Source organism: Hylaeus volcanicus, chromosome 1 (assembly GCF_026283585.1).
Source record: "Hylaeus volcanicus isolate JK05 chromosome 1, UHH_iyHylVolc1.0_haploid, whole genome shotgun sequence".
Lineage (NCBI taxonomy): Eukaryota > Metazoa > Arthropoda > Insecta > Hymenoptera > Colletidae > Hylaeus > Hylaeus volcanicus.
Window position 1 is genome coordinate 28,457,897 of NC_071976.1, and position 20,471 is coordinate 28,478,367.

Genomic DNA, 20,471 nt, shown 5'->3' on the forward strand with positions numbered 1-20,471 from the left:
AACTAAAGTATAGGGTATTGTTTGAGCTGTATTTGTGTTCTTGTATTTTTTATTAATTTCAAACAGCATTGTCTATTTCCTTTCCAAATTCCTAAATCAGGATGGGAAATTAAACGTGTCCTCGAGCAATGTGAAAAGATTATATTATAGTTTTGCTGGCACGAATTCTATTTTGCACCATCTAAACTAAAATCGGATCCCCATAGCAAGGTTCATAATAAAACATGTATGCACAACATGGAAATGGTAGTATGTGTTTAACATTCATAGAATTGCAGATACACATACTTCGTAATCATTGTAATTAACATTTGGTACAAATAAAAATGTCATTGGATTTTTCATTAAAATTAGCCTATTCTATTATATTACAGCTATATCAATATCTGCGTATTGCATATTTAAATGAGTATCTATTATTTGGAAAAGTTCAAGTGGCTGTGGTATTCTACCAGTTTCCAGTTTGGACCATACAGGAACATCTGAAACATAGAAATGCTTTGAGCACAAATGAAGAATTTAACATACACGTATTTACCACAACCACAAATGAAAACGCTGTTTACCATTGAAGTGTATTTCAAATGCTCCAGATGATATGAGTTGTCCTTCTATCGCGTTACAAATGAAAAATATCATCATACAAGAATAAAATCGATTATCTATGCACCATTGCCAGAGAGATGGTAATGGTTGTCCTAGATCAAATCCACTTATTATTAGAACTATTAGCAAAATTTTAGCAAGGCCCTAAATAAGAAAGATATTATATTAGTAATTATTGTGTATCAGATATAATAACAACAACTGAATATAATAATTACTAGTATTTTAGCAATGAGCATATTATATCCAGGGGGATTGTAATTCTCTCCATCGATCTGTAATTCTGGATATCTTTGTCGAAGAACGCTAACGTATTCTTCAAAGATTTTTCTGTATCCACAAGAATAACTAAAAACGAAAAGGACAAAATTTAACGTACTATTAATCAACGTGATTAATGCTAATTATTACGAGTAAATAAAATCGAACTGTAGCAAATAAACGAAGTAAAAACGGTTGTTCTCAAGGTAGAATTTAAAAAATTTACCAATAAAAGAATTTCAACGTCGGTCCTGTTGTTGTACCGAGTTTGGTTAATGGAACTTGATTGTCATCGGCTTTGGTGCTCAGTGCGCATAAAACGATGTAAAAACACAGAGATAATTTCATAAGACGCAACATTCTTTAGTCATCGAAATTGCATCAAGTATTATGAATTTTAACTAAAATAGTTAATTTGATTTACGTCCTATGAGAAACACCAATTGGACTTTTTTGCGTGTAATCAACACTAATCCATTCGCTATCTGCTGCTATGCTAAGCCGTGCTAGTTTGCGTCCAGCCCCCTGGCGGTCCTGGCTGGTACTAGTGTCAGAGGGCTACTTGCATCTAAGCCAGTCCAATCATTTTATCCTCTAGATGTGCTTTAGAAAACTTGTCTCTTATTGAAATTTACGAAGTTTTAAACTTAATAATGTTTCGACACATCTTGAGGCCTGTGCTTCAAAAGACACGAAGTGGTGAGCCAATAAATATTCCAAATTTGTTTGCTATAATTCTGAGATTATGTTTTCATTAAAAGGTCCTTACATAACATTGATTTTCTTTACATTTGTCGTACTTGAAAGTGTTCAATAACGATTACAAATCATGTATTTTCTACTTTGATTAATGTAAACTTAAAATTGTAAATTATTCTAGCCTCTGTAACATTCCTAATTTGTTATAAAAATTGAAATGTTGAATTAGTAAATGAGCGACATACGAACAATTGTAAAGTTCGATTAAGTATCTTTGGTTATGCTCTTACTTTCACATAAATGAATATTATCTTTGAAGCTTCTTTACCTCTAAGATTGAAACAAATTTACAACATGAAATTACAGGTGCTCGTGCGTATCATATTCCTCGTGAATCTAGACCACCACATATGGATGAATTACCTGTACCAAGTGGTTCATGGCAAGAGGCATACAATAAAGATCAGAAAAAATATAATATGCAATTAGTAGCTGGCATTGCTTCGCTTGCTATTACTATAGCATTTGTTAGTTCTAATATAATCAAATTGTTTTTATAAAGTTTATTACAGCATTAATTCATAATGATATTTTATTTTCAGGGTAGAAGCACAGGATTACTATGGCTTAATTATGCTCCACCAAAACCAAAACCAAAAGAATAAATTATATTATTAAATATCAAACGTGAATTAAACGCCTGAAATGTAGCATATAAGTATTGCAATCTGTAATATTCAGCTTTAAAGAATAATACAGCATTTTCATTCATAATAAATGTTTTTTATAGCATTTTTAATATATTCACATTCATTCCAATATTATGAGTTTATAGTAGTCTCCAATGAATAGTAAAATTAAATAACTAGTTAATAAATTATGTATTTTGTTTATTTTATAAAACCTCAATTTAAATTTTTAGTAACATTATGAAATACCACTAAGTTTCATTAAATAAATAATTCTCTGTTCTGCCTATTTTATGAAAAGATAAAGTTATATTAAAGGTAAATGATTTCGGTGAAAATTAAATATTTACATTCTGTTTTTACGGAATTATATTACTCTATTATTTTATTATTTCAATCTAAACATTATAATTTATTACGTATTATTTATTTTATAACTTCCGGGTATTAAATTCCTTAATGAGATCTGGCTATTTCTGAAAAAAATTCTAAAATATCTTGTATAGTAAACTCAAGAGTTACCATACTATCTGGATAACATCTTTGAATCAATTCCTCTATGTATATGTACTGTGCGATGAATTCACCTTGCATTTCACGCCAAACAACCTGTAATAAACAATTACATAGTACACGAGACAATATCTATTCAAAAAGAATAAAATATTAATAAATTAATTGCAGCAAATCTTTTATTTACTTGTAATAAATTTTCTTCTTCGCATAGATGTTTCTCAACTTTTCTATATAAATGTTCTAAACCTTTTTTAACTTCTCTGGCTGGATATTCTTTCACAACGCGTCTAAGCTCTTGTTTGCTGAAAGCCATTTGATAACTGACTTCAGATTCTTTAACTCCAGCACCAACTTTGGCTTGTACACCTTCAAAAAATAGCTGTAAATGAAGTGATGATTACAATAATTTCAAAGCACAACGGTACGATAAATAAGTGAAGGAATTGAAGCAACAAACATTAAGTTTCTCCAGAGGTCTTCCAAAGTATTGTGTGACGTACGCGCGTAGAGCATCTTGATATTTTTGTTTAGCTTCCTTACGTTCATGATCAAGTACAGATATTTTTAATTGTGATAACAGATCGTACAAATGATGAAAGTTTTCTGCAACACAACATAATCGTTAAATAATTAGCGTAACAAACAAAAAAATTAACGAATCTCTTACCCATCTTAACAACTTCTTGTGGTGTTTTATGGTGTTCTCTACTATGGTTGACAATAGCTTCAAACATCGTACTAACTAATTTAGTGTACCATTTCTCAAGGTCAACTTTTCTATCAGAGTTTTTAAAAATCTTTTCCGCTACTCTTGCAAATGGTTCAAAATTTTCAACATACGGCAATATACCACATTTATTTCGACGATTGACTTTTGTATCGCACAAAATCGACTGTAACTGTGTTTGCATAAATTTGTCAAATGCTCTTTTAACTTGAATCAAAGCAGATGCAAATGTCATGGATAAAAAGGAACCCGTATCTTGAGCTGACATAACATGTTGAGATAAACGTACTAAGACATACATACACCAACTGTAAATATTGTATCATAAATTAATTTGACTGTGAATTTTAATGATTGTCTATTTAATTTTAAGCGTAAAAATGTTGGTGGATGAACTTACAAACTATCGATTTTGTCAAGAAAAGCGATAAAATTATTCAATTCAGTTTCCAATGATGGAAATATTGCTGCCATTGTCGCGCGCACCTCCTCGTTTACTTGTCTTTCTAATTTTTTACTTGCTGTAGAGGACACTGATCCAGGACTCGCAGCTCCATTACTGACATTATCCGTTTCTTCCAATTCGCTACTCTGACACATTCAGAAAATACTTAGTGTTTAAATGTTGGAATAAATCTACATGAGTAAGATTTACATACTTTTGATGGAGAAAGGACAGAGTCCAATTGCAGAAACGAAATACAAAAGGCTTGTTCTGCAAGACAAACTGGTTGCATTTGCGAAAGCATACAATCGAGAACTGAATCCAAAAGATTTCCATCACCTACAGGTGCCCATGTATCACCACTCAGTAAACAAATAGGTGCCGGATTTAGTAATTCCTCCGATTTCTGTCCACTAGATCTTGACGTACTTGCTATAAAAAATGCTGCCTTGTTAATAAACGAAATTCATCATTAAAATATACAAAAATGTTTTATTATACCTTGAAGACGTTTTGAAGTAAGTTTATTCCTCGCTTCGTCAAAAAATCGCTTCAAGTCCCTCTTATATAATTTGCTCATTGTATCTGTATAAACTTTCGTTAACTGTACAAATGCCTTATTATCTAGTGCTCTTAGTAATTGCATTAACTCTGTATATGGTTCAAGTTCGTGATGAACTGCTTGATGTGTTGGAAGAATTAAATCTGTCATAGATGTTGATATATCTCCAACATCATTGCCCTGTAAAATAAACAATTTGTTACCTAAGAAAATCTCTCTATTTTTATTAGCCACGTTAATGTACATACCAAGTGTATAAAAAGATTATTTAGATGCCTAGCCACAATTACGGAAAATTTCGCTCGAAGCTTATCAAGTCGTCTTTTTTGTTCAGTCACAGCACTCAATTTATCGAGTCCTGATGGCAGAGGAGCTGTTGTCGCCTTTAAAAGTGCAGCACCTGCTTGGCTAAGCTCTTCTTTCTCTCCTGGAAGCTCAGCTTCACTCAAGATTCGTTGATGAGTTGGAGACACATCTAATTGTGACTTATAAAATCAAAATTTAAAACTTTGCATACGCAGTATAAGAGTAAAGACATTCTAAACTAAATACTAAATTACTTACAATTACGGTATTTAATTGATCTAACAAGAGTCTTGCATTGTTATTAGCTGTATGAATAGCTTGATTTTTTTGTCCTACACGGGCCATAACTTCTCTAATTCTACCAAGTGCTTCATCATATACTGCAAGACGTGCTTCAACAATGGAAGCTTCAGTTATTGCTGCTTCTATACTATTCATCAATTGAGTTACACGAGCTTCTGATGCCAAAACTGACTGTACATTTTCCTGTATTCAGTATGAAAATTTAATTTCAAATTAAAATTCATTGATACAAATCACATGTTACCAAGTAGTTTAGCACACAATTTACTTCTAGTAATCTTTTAAACTTATGATTTTACCCCATCAAGAATGGAAAGATCTTTGGAAAGAGTTTCCATAAAAAGTTCAGCATTGGAAACTGCATATTCACAGTTTTCCATCATCTGTTTTAAATCTACAGTTTCTTTTTCGGTAATGGGTTGATAATCTGATGAGATTGGTGACGTAAGAAGTTCTATATACATAAAAATAATTAGATATTAGTGTGCTTTAAATGGAGATTATTATTTAAAGTACTATAAAATATCAGTTACCTGGTGTGAAGGTAATACTATCACTTTCCTTTAATGAGCTTGGATCTATGAGCCATTCCTTAGGAATATTTTTAAACTGTGGCCTTTGAACTAAACTACAAGAATAAGTATACAAATTACTAATAAAGGTTCTCCGTTCCTGAGCTGTTGTTACAGACCACTTATAGATTTTATCTATATGTAATTCTAGATCCATGGAATCATTCTTAACTCCATCCACAATTTGAATATCGCTTAGTGTCCATGATTGTTTTTTCTTAAATATATTCTTATCATTTTTCTTTACTTGATACAAAAGTAATGATGGTGGTGTATCTGTGGTTGTAGTTAAGCACAGAAAACTCATTTTCTTCTTTTTATATGCCTTGCTCACATAACACACGCTTAGTAATTTCTCATCACTGGGTGTAAATACTTCCCTTTGCAATGTATGTCGTATTGCTGCCATAATTGTAATTAAACTTCTTAATAAATTTCTGTGTGTAAACTCTTATAAAATCACATAACTTAACCACTTTCTTAATGTATCTCTGTTGTTAATTATTCTTGTGATGCATCTTAATATCAGGTGAATATTCTCACTTGCTACGAGATTGTAAACTACAGATTATAAACTTATATAAAAACATTATTTAATAGTGAATCAATAGAAACATGTACTACTTGTTTCTAATGAATATCGATGATTAAAATATGTCTCTTTGACAGTTCACTGTCTCATTCAGTTTCATAAGTATAATGCCTGTCACAATATGAATATATATATATATGTATTTTACATCATCGGCCATCACAATGTCAAACGTCAAACATGATGGGAGCATTCAGAAAGACCGTCGCTCACTTAGCCGCTCAGTGAGCGGATTTTAATACCAGTGGCGCCATCGGTGGCAAAACGTCCAAGTTCGTAGTGAAAAATAGTTCCGACTGTATCTGCTAGATGGCACCACTAACTAAACGTTTGTGGTTGCACCTCAGTCAATGCGCAATTCAGATAGCAACTAGATGTTAGCAATATATTTAAATATTATATTTTAGTGTTATAAACCAAATAGTATTAATTTAATTAATTTATGAAAATTAAGTAATAATTGTTTAAAATATATCGGTGGCGCCATCTTATAGAAATAGTTGGAACTAGCTTAACTAGAAACTTGGGCGTTTTCCCACCGATGGCGCCACTGGTTCCAAATCAAGCGCCATCTACCAGGAACAGTGGCAAGTATCTTCACTAGAAACTTGGGCGTTTTGCCACCGATGGCGCTGCTGGTACTAAAACCCGCTCACTGGGCGGCTCAATGAGCGGTAGCCTGTTTGGATGGGACCCATTTACTGTAAAATATTTTCTGACGCTGATATCAGCTGATATCAGCCTGTATCAGCCCACATCAGCCTTATCTATTGTCGTAAAATGCCTATATAACAAAAATCTGCAAGTCTGACGTTGTCTGGCGCTTCTCTAATCTTTAACATGTAGTATGAAAGGAATCTAGTTAAATGGAATGTATTAATCTGCAAAAGATCTTTTATAGAATGAAACTTGATCTACTAAAACCAATTGTATACTTTGTTGAACATGATAAGAATAATGTTCCATTTTATTCGAATACGTAGAAGATATCATTTCTCTGTAGTGTGAAGTATATACATACTTTATATCACATTGATAATCAACAGTTCTTTGAACACCTGGCATTTTCTTTCTTTTTTTTTTATTCCTTCCAAACTTCTTTTCTTTTGTTTTATTAATTCCGATCACAAACTAAATTTTTCGCTAATTTTATTATTATTTTTGGAAAAGTAGTCTGACTTTGATAACATTTTGTTTACTTTTGGAATCAGTCGAACTTTCACTTTGTGACATTTCATAGAAGCGGTGAAAGTGACAAGTGTTTTGCGTGTGTATAGATTTTACGTTTTAATTAAATCAAAATAAACGATGGAACTTCCGCAATTGAAAAATATTGCTAATGCGAAATTTAGCAAAAAATATGATGGTTATATTCAGTATGGAACTGCAGGTTTTAGAACAAGGTAAGTCTTTGATTATTATATATTCATAACACTACCATATGAATATTATTGAAGAAGATAATTTCAATCTTCTGACTTAAGTGTCAATTATACATAAATATTAAATTAACAATTTATAATCGCGATTTAAAAAAATTGTGATATATTTATTAATTCTAATTACTTTATGGAATTTCTAGTTTTAGTTCTTCCTTAATAGTTTTTACATGTTCAATAAAATTGATATAGAATAACTTTTTGTTTACATATTTTTTAATATATTTTATTATATTTTAGGGCAGATGTCCTTGAACATGTGCTCTATAGAATGGGACTTCTAGCAGTATTGAGATCAAAAGTAAAAAAGGGTATGTTTAAAAAAAAAAATTATTCTGGTAGAAAATTTAATTTTTACCATTAACTAAAAAATTTAATGTTTTTATAGCTGTGATTGGCTTAATGATTACTGCAAGCCACAATATTGGAACCGATAATGGTGTGAAACTTGTAGATCCTGCTGGTGAAATGTTAGAAGCATCTTGGGAATCTATTGCTACAAGTTTAGCTAATATAGAAGATTCAAAATTGGTTTCTAAAATACAACAAATTATAAGAGAACAAAACATTGATATGTCCATAAATGCAACTGTAATAGTTGGTAGGGACACCAGAGAAAGTGGCCCTGTACTATTAGATGCTGCTATTGCTGGAATTCAGGCTCTAAATGGAATTGTAAAAGATTTCGGAATAGTTACAACTCCTCAATTGCATTATCTTGTTGTGTGTACAAACACTAATGGCAATTATGGTGAACCAACATTGCACGGTTATTATGGAAAAATATCAAAAGCATTTAAATATATACGACAAAATAAAATTAATAATGGACAGTATGTGGCAGAATTATCATTAGATGCTGCTAATGGTGTTGGTGGTATTGCTGCAAAAGAGTTTCAGAAATATTTAGGAACAACAATCACAATCAACATGTATAATGATAAAGATGGAGAATTAAACTACATGGTATAATTACATTTTTTGTATTAATGATATACATTAATTAAGACATTCTACTAACTTGAAAACCAAATGTATTCTAGTGTGGAGCTGATTATATTAAAGTAAAACAAGTACCACCTATAAATTTTGTTCTCAAACCAAACATTAGATGTGTATCTATAGATGGTGATGCAGACAGAGTAATTTATTTTTATCAAGATGAAAACAGTAAGTTTCATCTTTTAGATGGTGATCGAATAGCAACACTTATTGCTGGGTATTTCAAAGAACTTTTGGAGGAAAGCTGTTTATCATTTCAACTTGGAGTAGTACAAACAGCATATGCTAATGGTGGCTCTACCAATTACATTTCAAATGTACTGGTATGTTGATTCAATTGTTAAAGAATGTGTATGTATGAAAATCTACATTTTATATGTGTAATTTTACAATTTTTGTTTCAGCAAATTCCAATTGCATGTGTATCAACAGGAGTTAAACATCTACACAGTAAAGCATTAGAATTCGATATAGGGATATATTTTGAAGCAAATGGGCATGGAACAGTACTTTTTAAAAATACTGTCATTGAAACTCTTAAAAATGCGGCTGAGAACTTGGAGTAAGTTTTATTTAAATGTAGAATAAATATTTTATAATATACAGTAAAAACGTATTATAACTTTTCAGATTGTCTTCAACTGAAAGGGCAGCTGCTTGTAGGTTAGCAAATATAATTGATGTGATAAATCAAACAGTTGGCGATGCTTTCAGTGATATATTACTAGTAGAGACAATTTTACATGCAAAAGGTTGGAATATAAAAGACTGGGAACACAATTATCAAGATTTACCAAACAGACAGTTGTTAGTAAAAGTTGCTGATAAAAATATTGTAACAACAACAGATGCAGAAAGACGATGCATAACACCAGTAGGATTACAAAATGAAATTGATAAAGTAGTGTCACAATATAGGAGAGGTCGATCTTTTGTCAGGTATAGTACTATTTTATAGTGAAAATTAAAATGTGTACACAGAAAAGCAGGGGTTCTCGACCTGTCTTACCCAACAAGGCACTTTCGTTTCCCTTTTGCGGGTCTGCGCAGACCAGACAAAAATGGTGTCATTTCCGTCGATGTAATGAAATAGAAACATTTTTTGTATTGAGTGTAATATGTCTATTGTTTTATCCTGTATTCGGATCTAAAAAAATATTTAACCTTTTAATTATACATGTTTACTATATCCCTATATATGTCTCTTATGACACTAAATTCTAAAATTCCTACAAGTCTAAATAAAAAATTTTCTTTCAGGCCATCTGGAACTGAAGACGTAGTACGAGTATATGCAGAATGTGAAAATCTAAATGATCTTAACAAATTGATTGCAGATGTGGCATTGTTAGTCTACAAACATGCAGGTGGAGTTGGACCTGAACCTCAACTTCCACAGTAATGAACATTCCTTTAATATTTGTAACTTATGTCCATTACATTTGTTTTAATACAATGCCTATTTGACACAATTTATACAAACTGTGAATAATAAAGATTATGTTAAATAGCCGTTTCGTAAATTTCTCCTCATTTCTATACAGACAAATACATGTTTTAATAACAGTTACTAAGTTACTAAATACCTTTTACAACATAAATAAACGAGAGGGAAAAGATTTCATTATACAAACTTTATTTATTATCAATTTTATTGAGTGGGTTATCGACAAGAAAGTATTCAGTACAATAAACCTCTAGTATAAAGATGTTCGAATATTTCTTTTTGAGAGCCATTGTACTAAATGATGGGCTTATATAGCCCATGTGGCTACAATTGTAATCCATTTTCCGTGCTTTGCTTCCTCTTCTTTGTACGACGCCGCAAATGTCTTCCTTAATAGATTAAGTCCACCGACCTGCGTACAGGAAGTACATCTCCGTATTGTTAGGACTCATACTTGCAATCTGAGTTCATCTCACTGTCCATTGTGTCGTCATCCCACTTGTGATCTATTAAAAAAATTGTATTATTTTGTGCATAATGGTTCCAAAGCCTGTGATATGTATGAGCATACATATAATTATAAAATCTTAGACTAAGTGAAATTTTGTACTTTTATATATCATTAGTTCATGTAAAAGAATGTATTCGCATAAATGTATTTAGTTCTAATTCCATCCAATTGCATATTAAAAGTTATAATAGTGTTAAAAATACAACTGTTAGTTTGTCTCATTTAATGTCTACTAATGCGATCATTAGTACTACTAAGTCGCGCGTAAAATACGTTTCTCTATTACTCTCTAAAAAATCGACGATTACGTAACATCTTTATTGAACTCTTGTGAAAATTAACTATTGAATTACTTTAATTCGAATATATAGTAATTGGTACCACACTAAGAATATCATAAATTGATAACTAATGGTACACATCACTATAAAATAGTGTTATAACATCATCAAATATCGCAAAATTTATTAATGTATCAGTTAATGGTAAGTGTTTTCCGCGCATCTGTCTTGCGCACACGCGACAGCCATGTAGCAGGGAATTACAGCTTAAAACCAAAAGCTATCCAAATTTACTATTTTGCAATAATTTTGATTTCACTTTCTAAGAAATATTTGCATATCTCACTTTGTCCTATCATTTAATTCCTGTAGGTAAAAACTCTAATTTCTCCTTTGTAGTTTACTTAGAAACATATTTCATTAGCAGGCATCGGAGACAACTAATAATTGCTTGATATCCATCGTAAGGAAATACTACAAATTAGAATATTTATGGAGACATTGTGAGACGTGAAATGAAATTCCAAGTCGGCGTTATTATAAACAAAATAATTTTGACTTGCGACACTTTCAACAAATCACTCGCGCAAGTAAAAACGAATGATGAACTAACTTATTAAAAGATGGAATTAGAATTGACGCGTATTAAATGCTAAAAGCAATCGCTATCGCAGCATCTTCGCAACGGTATTTTCACAATCGACGATTATAACGTTTTTCAGCAGTTTTGCAGCGTCAATTTTCAGTGTTCGCAATAATTAATATAGACACAATGCGCATGAGGCGCATCCTATTTTTTTTTACTTCATAATATTTTTTTTCCTTTAACGAGCAAAGAGTAAAGGGCGCACGCGTTGAACATACCTTCTGTTTAAATTCAAAGCACCGCCAGCTTTGAGCGCAAACGCAATTTGTAGCACGTTATCCGCATATCGAAGCTTGCACTATTCACCAGAGTCGCATCTACAGGCCACACGCATAGGTAAGCGACTTGATATCATTTCTTCAAATATCGGACGTTGATATGCCACCAGGATTAGAGTGCGGTGCGCTTACGCGGTTCGTCGCACAATTCAAGATTACGCTGTCTGAGTACAAGACATGTAGATTCCATCAAAGTCTAAATGACGTTCTGCATTTCATTTTGCTTTACTGAAGGTTCGCCATTCATCGTATCATTAAAATATAGAAATAGTTTCAAGTTGACAAGTAGAATATAATTTTTATATAATTTTAATTATGGAACGCAAATACATATATGATAAATAATTTAAAACAGTCAATGTAAAATGTAGTACAAGAATATTATAAAACGATTAATCTTGATCCTGTTGATTAATATACCCCATTTAATAATGAAAGAAGGAAAAAACGAGGTAAAGCAATGTTGCAGTGCATAACGTCATTTAAATAATTATTATGTGTACCACATTTGAACGCGCGCTGATTATTCCTAGTTGGTTCGCTGAAGAACGGCAAAGGATAACCTGACTGAGTAAATCATATTTTACTTTATCCTGCATTTAAAGTCTTCGATGATCCCCTTCTGCCTAGTGACTAATCAGCATCGCATACTTAAATGAAGAGAAGATTGAGTAGCAGTCTCTTGCTTGGAAAGTACAAATAAAAGTATCATCAACACTTTATGCCAAAAAGAAAAGACCTTCAATAATTACGTGTATATGATTCGGACTGAAGTTTTGTGAATTATAAGCAATTTACCAGTAAATTGTAAGGTGAATATGCTTTAAAATATTTAGCTAAGAGACGTAAAGAGATGTATTCGTTTGAATTTTATTTTTCATTCCGTCAAGGTACATTGATAACTTCTGCAAACACGTTTTTTTGCTTTATTAATGAACATTTAAAATATTATCCAAGATCTTACGTGTAAAAAAAGATTATATAGCACTTTTTATTTAATAGCCTATGTCACCATCTTGTTGATCTAAATATTATAAACTTATAACGAAATCATCTATTCTAGAGTGTAATTATTATATATGATTTAAGGATAGATAAAACATAATTCAACCCACACCACTTAAAGTTGGGCTGTATCACTACGAAAGAAAAAACATAGGAAATATCAGAAAAAACTATGAACACAACTCGCACAAAAGGAATACCCACTATTTGCTGGAAAAAATGAACGACATATAAAATTCCTTGATTTCACAGTACAATTTTCATGAAGGATTCGATCTTCTTCTTCTTCATCTTCGTCTTCTTCTCTTTCTTTAAACAATCTTAGTTGCGTTTCATTACTGATTATGTTACTCATTGATACTTCTTATCCTTACCGTACCTTAAGTTAGTGTTAAACATTAGATCTATCGTATCTATCATTTTACATAGTATTGTATGTAATGGTATGGACTCTGTATTTGTCGGACGCAGGGCAGTTCCTAGGTATTCGATTCCGTAAGCGAACGACCACCACTAAAGAGGCATTTTTTAAGGGTGCCTTTCGCATGCGCTTAGTTTTTGCTTTAGTACGCTTTTAGTACCTCGGTGGCATCGCGTCTGCCGGACCTGGGAAGCTAAAAGGTCAAAAAATGAAAAATCGCAGAATTAATTTTTTCATCGTCTTGCGGCGCAAGAAGCTGGAAAGTATAAGATGTAACACTGGTATGCGCGAATTCATTCAATCGAAAATTTTTTCGTCCGTCGACGGTTTAATTCTGTCGCTCGAATACTGAATGCACGACGGAAACCTGATTCCTCGGTATTTACTGTCGCAACGCATGTAACACACATTTGCCGAATGACACAACTTCCAGACCTGGGTAAAGCACTAATATTGTATGTTTTCGTGATGATAATTTCTCTTTTCTCTTTCTGTACCATATACACGTTACAATGTTACAACGTTACACTGTTACAATGTTTTCAAAATAAAAGTGTAAAATACTTCCACATTTCTGTACTACTACACTGGTGTAACAGTCAAAAATTATAAAGCTACAAAACATTTGCAATAATCTCAAGTGTTATTTAATAAAATAAAGACTAGAAAGTAACGAACATTGCATCAAAGACTAATAATGCAATAATTTTGTATTAATACTTGATCAATACAAAATTAAAATACATTTAAAAAATAGTGCATACTTTAACGTAGGCATGTTAAAAGTTTTTCGTGCTTTATATGCATGTTAATGTGAATCGTATTTCCATTATAAATTAAAGCATCGATCACGTCCAGGTCTGAAAAGTTGTCACATGTTTAAAGTTATTTTACCGCCGCATCCAGACACTTGTCGCTATTGTCGCAAAAGCGTGTTGAAGGCGATTTAAGCGGTCGTTAATATTTCTGATCCGCACTTAATCATTCGAAAATAAAATTTGTCAACAAACTGTTGAAAATTTTCTGCTACCCACTCGATCGATTAATGTTCTTTGCAACAAACGCAATAAGAATATCGCAACGCAATTCTCGTTAGCAACCCGGGTTCCTTTTTCTATACGTCTTGAAACAGAATACACATTTCTCCAGCACGATTTTGTTTCAAGAAGAATAAAATACGTACGGATGATTGCCACGGGGACAGATGACACGCTTCTCTGGAATACATGCTGCTCAGTGGCGCAGTGTGTCGTAACGCATTACGGTTCATTTGGCATCATTTACCAAACTAACGTTTCATTAATCGCAACAATCTTGAATTACGTAGACACTAAATTCGCAGACTTTTACCGCAGAGTACATAAAAGAAGAGAGATAGTATCTTATAAAAAATTTCGTTTCCTGAGATATGAACATGTAAGGTGCTTTTTTAAAGTCAATTCTCTTCTCATTAGCCATCCAAATTTTCACTCCAATTTGCTTCTCATAAGTTTCATTAACGTACATATTTTTGCCTAACACTTTACAATATAATCTAAGTAACCAAATGCATTAATTCCTACCAGACAGAAAAATGTTGCACTAATATTACTTGAATGATTACATTTGCCTTGTTATGTAAAAATACCAAAAAGTTCAATGACTTTGATATCTTAGAATCGTAGCTTCTAGAGAAAAACTGTGCTGTTCGAATCAAATATTTTTTATATCTATTTGTTGTATCTCATCATAAAATACTTAATAATCATTAGACTACGGATGTTTATAGTATATTATGGCAAATAGAAATATGAATTTGCATAAATACCCGCAACCTAATAATCATTGATTCTTCTTTAAAATATATAAGTAATGAAAACTAACGACGCGAACAAACAGTTTACCAAGTACAATACAATTCAACCGGAATGATAAACTACCTCTATTCTCTTTTACACTCAACATTAGAAAAGTCGCAGAATGATTTCCTCTTATTTTCTCGATGAGAGCAATCAATCGCGTGCTGTTGCACGCATAAATACACGCTTTCTATATTCAAGAAACATACTCACCGTCGCACCAAGTGTCACACCTTATACTTTTACAGAAAATTGTTAACCTATTTCGATTCGCATAAAAACGTGAGTACACTGAGATCAGTGTTAAACCGATTGAAGTACATTGCGCAAAAAAAGCGCGGTCGCATGATCAACGAACGATCACTCGCAGAAGTTAACATCGCTCTTCAACGCTGTGATGTCACTTTGGAAAACGCAGTTGTGTAAAAAGTGTTATATATTAAAATCAAAGGAAAGAATAAAACTTACCGTCCACCACCACGCGGGGGAACATAAGCATCTGGTCTGTCGTATCCTTCAGCATAACTGTAACGAGAAATGGACATTTATTTTTTAATTGATTCGAATTAAGTTTAATTCTAAAAATAAATATGTGAATAAATATTATTAAACATTATATATACATTTATTGTCAGATTTATATCTTCAAAAAGATGGATTCCACCTTCCATTTTAAAAATTTCTAGGGCCCCCCCTTTTTTTTCTTTAAGAGAAAATCTTAATATTGGTTATAACTGCAAAAAATACTCATTTATAATTAATTGATATTTAAATTTAAAAACATTTGAATATTTGAAAGAGAAAATTTAAGTTTACTCGATAAGTACAAATTATACAAAAATTATTTTTTCATTGAGAAGGAATTACCATGAAACCAACGCGATTGCAATAAAAACATAGTGACGTTTTTAAATATGTAATGTTTATTTTTAAGCTTCACCTCTGGCTGATATGAAACACGATAAGTTATATGAAGCTTGTATCTATAACGTAGGTATCAATTCTTTAATTAAAATTTGTATTTTTACTTACCCTCCACCAACAGGTGGATATCCACCACTGGGGACGGCACTGCCAGGTCTTCTACTAAACATGTCTGCCTGTGGTCCAGGACCAGTGCTGTAACTAGGTGCCCCAGTGCTGTAGCTTGGCCTGTTAAATGGATGCATATCATTAACAGGGGGACCATCCCTCCTGTCATAGGCCACGAAAACTCCCTGACTTACCCCCCCGGGCCCACCCACCATATCCCCAGGCCCGCCCGGATAACCCCTGTTATACATAATTGGAATATGTTAACTTATTTTCACTCTATCCTGGATCATGCACTAAATTGTTGTTCAAACGTAATTCATTGAAAATACAATAAACTTGCACATATTAAAATAGTATAAACATCACAGGTTAGAATAAAAATTAAGTTACAATTCGTAATTGCTACGTTTGAATTTATCAAGATTATAAAATATTTCAGAATATTCAGAAAATGTATAACTTTCTTCCCGCCTAATATAAGTCAATATGTATCGTTCCGAGTTGAAGTAAAAATAACGAAGACTTAATGTCATATTTGGATTCATTTTAATAAGTATATTAACTAAAATATATTAGTAAAATATAATTAGTAATACGTAAATAATATTAGTAAAGTATAATTAATAACACGTAAATATTACTAATTAACTAATGCCAAATCATAAAATTAAATTCAAAGCTGAAAATCAAATAAGACAGAATACTTTACCAGTGACTTTCATCATATCCCACTTCTGTGTACCCTCCTGTACCATACCCAGTAGTGGGAACAGGGGGGGCACTACCGTTTCTCATAGGTGCATTTGCTATTCGATCATATTCGCTTCTAGTAAGTGTATAATCAACTGTACGATTTGCACCAAAATTATCAGTACGCCCATAATCCATAGGACCAGGTGCGCCACGATTAAAATCCCCAGTCATTCCACCTCCTACAACTGTAAATAAAATAGATCTTCATGTTAAGACTAATAACACTTTCATTGTAGTCTAGTGGAACTTCATTTATTTACGACTAAAAGTTACTAGACATTTTTAATACAAAATTGAGTGTTATATAATTCTAAGTAAAACAACGATTACCATAATCTGTTCTGGCTCCGAACTCCGCAGCGCGGCTATAATCTGCGGTTCGGCCGTAATCGGCTGTTCCAGTTGGTCCATATCCTCCAACAGCTCCAGTTGCTGGTCCATATCCTCCTCCCATTCCAGGCGCCGTAGATGTGTACCCCGTAGCCGCATTTCCCACATTTTGGCCATACGCTCCGCGATCAGTGTATCCAGTACCGAAGTCTGCTCCACGTCCACTAAAGTCTCCAGCGCCACGATTGTAATCGGTGTACCCCGTTGCGACGCCACCTGCAGCAGATCCATCGTAACCAACGAGTTGGATCGGAAGAACTGTAAAGCATGCAGACATATCCAGCTGGTCTTTTAGTCTGTATTGTAAACACATATATTAGTTAAATTCATTAATTCCTCATTGCAATTGCGTGTTTCATGCCATGCTGTATCAATTTACTATGCAAATTTTTCGTTAACTGTAGCATTAATCTTGCTCATTATAAAATTAAGCATAGCATGAAACGTATTATTATTTAATATAAGGGTTTGTAGGACAATAAGTGTATCTTTAAGTATATTCGATTAGAAAAATCATATGAAATGATCATCAGCAATGAGAAAATTAGATTTGTTGAAACATTTCTATACATAAAAATACATTTACTGACCTCTTCTATCATTGTATGGTCCAGGACGAGCGTCTCTACCACCGTCTCGTCCTCCTCTACCACCTCTCATTGGTCCAGCTCTTCTTTCTCCATCCCTGCGTCCTCCTCCTCCACCGCGTGATTTGCCAGTAGACTGTTCCACATTGATTGTTGCCCCTTTGAAGTTGGAATTGTGTAGCGCTTTGATTGCTGCAGCTGCATCTTCCTCCCGGGCCATGTGGACAAATCCATACCGATTCATGACATCGCATTCCGTAACCTCACCAAAACGTAAAAATAATTGTCGCAACTCATCGCTGCGACAATTTTCTGGTAACCGACCCACAAATATTTTTGTTTTCTTCTGTAAAATTGAAACATGCCATTAGTAATATTCCTTTACTACATTCGTCTATATAACCATATAAAATATAATTACAAACAAAGTTATACAAATACAAACATAAATTTATATTAACTTTGTGTCTCTAAAATGGTATCATACTCTTGTTTGTCAAAAGTATGGTGTCTGTTTGAGATTTTATCTTGCTCAAACATGTTTCCATTATTACAAAAATCACATGATAATGATTATGTAATGTTATTGAGCTTAATATATATCAGTAATCAAATTTATATATTACTTGTATATTTTACTGGGGTATATAAAGACAAAATTTTGAACATGTTACATACCTACAGACAAATTATGTAGCTTAACTTATATTAATACATTATATAAAACAGGAAAATGTTAATGACAAAAAGATAATCAAATCATTAAATATTACAAAATAATGAATACAAGTATTAGTATTAGCATCTTTCTTACCGGTTGGTTGGATGAAACCATTTTCTGAAAATAAAAAAAAACAATATTATTAGTTACTACTTTACATTAACTGTGACTTCACATTTTAATATTAACATTCATATTGCTACAAATTAGAAAATATATATACTACAAAGTTATTTTCTTCCAAGAAATGCTTACTATTTTGATGTACATTAGCCTGAAAAAAGCTTGTTTATACTACTACAAATGCATTGAGGTTATTGCCAACAATTTGTAAACTACATTTTATCGATAAGTATAGTTCCACATTCATGATAGTTGTAACTTTCTTATGCCAACTATACATAAATACTTTGTGCATCAAGTTGTTGAAAATACAGATATTTTTAACATTTATATAATTTTTATGCAAACTTTTGGACTCGTATTACCTATAATAGAGTGAAAAAAGAAGATAGACTTGATACTATTATTTTTCATTAAAAAATATACCTTTTCACAAACTCATAGTTTTCTATTGGTTACTGTATTATTTATTCAACATTAGTATTTTTTTTAAATTACTCTAACTTTGCTAATATGTTAAGACATACCACTGACTCACGAACAAAGACGAGACAAATCATAAATATTTGGAGTCTTTACATATGCATTTAAAATTAGTACCTTTGGTAGTAATGGTTATATATGAGAATTAGATATGTACATTTTCTTATAATTTCCTGAAATGATAAAACTATAGCATTTTAAAAATATTATTAAGTACATAAAATTTCATATAATTTATTATTATGTGAAAACATGCTTTGTACTACGAACAAAACAATGTTGCAATTTTTTTCAGAAAATTGAGAAGCAATGCTGCTATTGCACAATGTTAACACTAAAATAATTGCAAACTACAAAATGGAAATAACTTAAGGAAAGAATTGAACAATCGTTGATATCCATTCCAATAAACGTAAAAAGACGCGTATATAATCTTGAAGGCCACAGAAATTATCAATTTTCAACGAATTAAAAAGAAAACAATTTCTTTTGTTTAACGAAACGAGACTATTATTATCATAAAGTATGAAACAGCGTTAAAAATGAAATAATAATGGACTAATGTTACAATGCGAGTATATAACACACAGAAAACACTAAAAAACAACCGGCCCTTGGCGTGCCCTATTAACTGACGATATGCGAGTTTCTTCGAGTTTCAAACTGGAAAATTGCCTACGGTTTTTCTCAATGCCGTATATTTTATTATGAAATTATGCTATTACTTACATGTGGTTGCGACGTCGTGGCGAAATGAAATTAAAGGAAAAGGGAAGAAACTTTCGTGACGCTACAGCGAAACGAGGTACGAAATGGCGTCAACGAATTCCACCTTGAACACTTTTGACGGAAAGCGATAAGCTATGTGTTATTGCCACTCTTAGCTGACTCGACGAAAAAGTCACTAGATGATTTCGTAACGGGCAGGTTTTCATGTTAAAAAGCCTCAAATGGGACGAGCATGAACCTTACCCCCGTCTATGATTGATGAAGTCAAAAGCAAAAAGAATAATAATAATATAATATAGTATGTAATAATAATAAAATAATCTCTTTAGTCATTAGATACAGTGACTCTTATCACTTCTCTAGTGCTCTCTACAATTGGGTGTAGAGACTTTCTAATCAAAGTCACGAAATAACGTCAAGGTTAGGTCAGGTTCCGCCATTTTTCTCTTATTTCCGCGACATTCAATTTGAAAAGCATAGAGTGTTGCAATGTTTCTATACTGA

At 32.3% G+C, this 20,471-nt stretch overlaps 5 protein-coding genes across 9 annotated transcripts; 2 read left to right on the forward strand and 3 right to left on the reverse strand.

Annotated features, from left to right (window-relative positions):
* Positions 1 to 126: 126 nt before the first annotated feature.
* LOC128880848 (thioredoxin reductase-like selenoprotein T homolog CG3887) lies at positions 127 to 1,380 on the reverse strand. The gene is made up of 4 exons (XM_054131345.1): positions 1,094 to 1,380; positions 825 to 954; positions 567 to 750; positions 127 to 482 (listed from the first exon to the last, which is right to left on the reverse strand). The coding sequence occupies exons 1-4, from the start codon at positions 1,225 to 1,227 to the stop codon at positions 364 to 366; spliced, it is 567 nt and encodes a 188-aa protein (XP_053987320.1). The 5' UTR covers positions 1,228 to 1,380; the 3' UTR covers positions 127 to 363.
* An 18-nt stretch (positions 1,381 to 1,398) lies between these two features.
* Positions 1,399 to 2,358, forward strand: LOC128880853 (uncharacterized). The gene is made up of 3 exons (XM_054131357.1): positions 1,399 to 1,566; positions 1,933 to 2,093; positions 2,169 to 2,358. Exons 1-3 carry the CDS (start codon positions 1,521 to 1,523, stop codon positions 2,229 to 2,231), a joined length of 270 nt encoding a protein of 89 aa, XP_053987332.1. The 5' UTR covers positions 1,399 to 1,520; the 3' UTR covers positions 2,232 to 2,358.
* A 250-nt stretch (positions 2,359 to 2,608) lies between these two features.
* LOC128880745 (exocyst complex component 1) lies at positions 2,609 to 6,436 on the reverse strand. The gene is made up of 11 exons (XM_054131138.1): positions 5,648 to 6,436; positions 5,414 to 5,568; positions 5,070 to 5,297; positions 4,754 to 4,990; positions 4,445 to 4,685; positions 4,158 to 4,375; positions 3,899 to 4,089; positions 3,439 to 3,806; positions 3,229 to 3,374; positions 2,956 to 3,150; positions 2,609 to 2,864 (listed from the first exon to the last, which is right to left on the reverse strand). The coding sequence occupies exons 1-11, from the start codon at positions 6,093 to 6,095 to the stop codon at positions 2,712 to 2,714; spliced, it is 2,580 nt and encodes an 859-aa protein (XP_053987113.1). The 5' UTR covers positions 6,096 to 6,436; the 3' UTR covers positions 2,609 to 2,711.
* Positions 6,437 to 6,942: 506 nt separating this feature from the next.
* LOC128880783 (phosphoacetylglucosamine mutase) lies at positions 6,943 to 10,243 on the forward strand. Its single transcript, XM_054131221.1, has 7 exons — positions 6,943 to 7,681; positions 7,958 to 8,028; positions 8,106 to 8,683; positions 8,761 to 9,042; positions 9,124 to 9,281; positions 9,350 to 9,658; positions 9,980 to 10,243. The coding sequence occupies exons 1-7, from the start codon at positions 7,587 to 7,589 to the stop codon at positions 10,119 to 10,121; spliced, it is 1,635 nt and encodes a 544-aa protein (XP_053987196.1). The 5' UTR covers positions 6,943 to 7,586; the 3' UTR covers positions 10,122 to 10,243.
* Positions 10,244 to 10,353: 110 nt separating this feature from the next.
* LOC128880787 (RNA-binding protein 4-like) lies at positions 10,354 to 20,102 on the reverse strand. Of its 5 annotated transcripts, none has more exons than XM_054131244.1 (8): positions 19,968 to 20,102; positions 18,726 to 18,749; positions 17,915 to 18,257; positions 17,265 to 17,582; positions 16,891 to 17,119; positions 16,179 to 16,298; positions 15,615 to 15,671; positions 10,354 to 10,672 (listed from the first exon to the last, which is right to left on the reverse strand). In XM_054131244.1, the coding sequence occupies exons 2-8, from the start codon at positions 18,744 to 18,746 to the stop codon at positions 10,657 to 10,659; spliced, it is 1,104 nt and encodes a 367-aa protein (XP_053987219.1). In that variant the 5' UTR covers positions 18,747 to 18,749; positions 19,968 to 20,102; the 3' UTR covers positions 10,354 to 10,656. The 5 variants fall into 5 exon arrangements, with proteins under 5 accessions (XP_053987219.1, XP_053987244.1, XP_053987235.1 ...); XM_054131269.1 differs by lacking the exon at positions 10,354 to 10,672 and adding an exon at positions 12,737 to 13,501 and having other exon boundaries at positions 17,265 to 17,540; positions 17,978 to 18,257; XM_054131260.1 differs by lacking the exon at positions 10,354 to 10,672 and adding an exon at positions 12,737 to 13,501 and having other exon boundaries at positions 17,978 to 18,257.
* Between the last annotated feature and the right edge of the window lie 369 nt (positions 20,103 to 20,471).

Excerpts from the sequence above, each read along its gene's own strand:
- LOC128880848 (XM_054131345.1), bottom strand. The coding sequence starts at position 1,227 with ATGTTGCGTCTTATGAAATTATCTCTGTGTTTTTACATCGTTTTATGC. Across the intron at positions 955-1,093 it reads ACGTTGAAATTCTTTTATTG|TTATTCTTGTGGATACAGAA; the intron begins GTAAATTTTTTA and ends TTTCGTTTTTAG. Across the intron at positions 483-566 it reads ATTTGAAATACACTTCAATG|ATGTTCCTGTATGGTCCAAA; the intron begins GTAAACAGCGTT and ends TCTATGTTTCAG.
- LOC128880853 (XM_054131357.1), top strand. The coding sequence starts at position 1,521 with ATGTTTCGACACATCTTGAGGCCTGTGCTTCAAAAGACACGAAGTG. Across the intron at positions 1,567-1,932 it reads GCTTCAAAAGACACGAAGTG|GTGCTCGTGCGTATCATATT; the intron begins GTGAGCCAATAA and ends ATGAAATTACAG. Across the intron at positions 2,094-2,168 it reads TTGCTATTACTATAGCATTT|GGTAGAAGCACAGGATTACT; the intron begins GTTAGTTCTAAT and ends TTTTATTTTCAG.
- LOC128880745 (XM_054131138.1), bottom strand. The coding sequence starts at position 6,095 with ATGGCAGCAATACGACATACATTGCAAAGGGAAGTATTTACACCCAGT. Across the intron at positions 3,375-3,438 it reads ACAAGAAGTTGTTAAGATGG|AAAACTTTCATCATTTGTAC; the intron begins GTAAGAGATTCG and ends GTTGTGTTGCAG. Across the intron at positions 2,865-2,955 it reads AAGAAGAAAATTTATTACAA|GTTGTTTGGCGTGAAATGCA; the intron begins GTAAATAAAAGA and ends TGTTTATTACAG.
- LOC128880783 (XM_054131221.1), top strand. The coding sequence starts at position 7,587 with ATGGAACTTCCGCAATTGAAAAATATTGCTAATGCGAAATTTAGCAAA. Across the intron at positions 7,682-7,957 it reads ACTGCAGGTTTTAGAACAAG|GGCAGATGTCCTTGAACATG; the intron begins GTAAGTCTTTGA and ends ATTATATTTTAG. Across the intron at positions 9,659-9,979 it reads AGAGGTCGATCTTTTGTCAG|GCCATCTGGAACTGAAGACG; the intron begins GTATAGTACTAT and ends ATTTTCTTTCAG.
- LOC128880787 (XM_054131235.1), bottom strand. The coding sequence starts at position 18,746 with ATGGTTTCATCCAACCAACCG. Across the intron at positions 17,583-17,914 it reads ACCATACAATGATAGAAGAG|TTCTTCCGATCCAACTCGTT; the intron begins GTCAGTAAATGT and ends CATGCTTTACAG. Across the intron at positions 16,299-16,890 it reads GGATATGATGAAAGTCACTG|GCCAAGCTACAGCACTGGGG; the intron begins GTAAAGTATTCT and ends TCCATTTAACAG.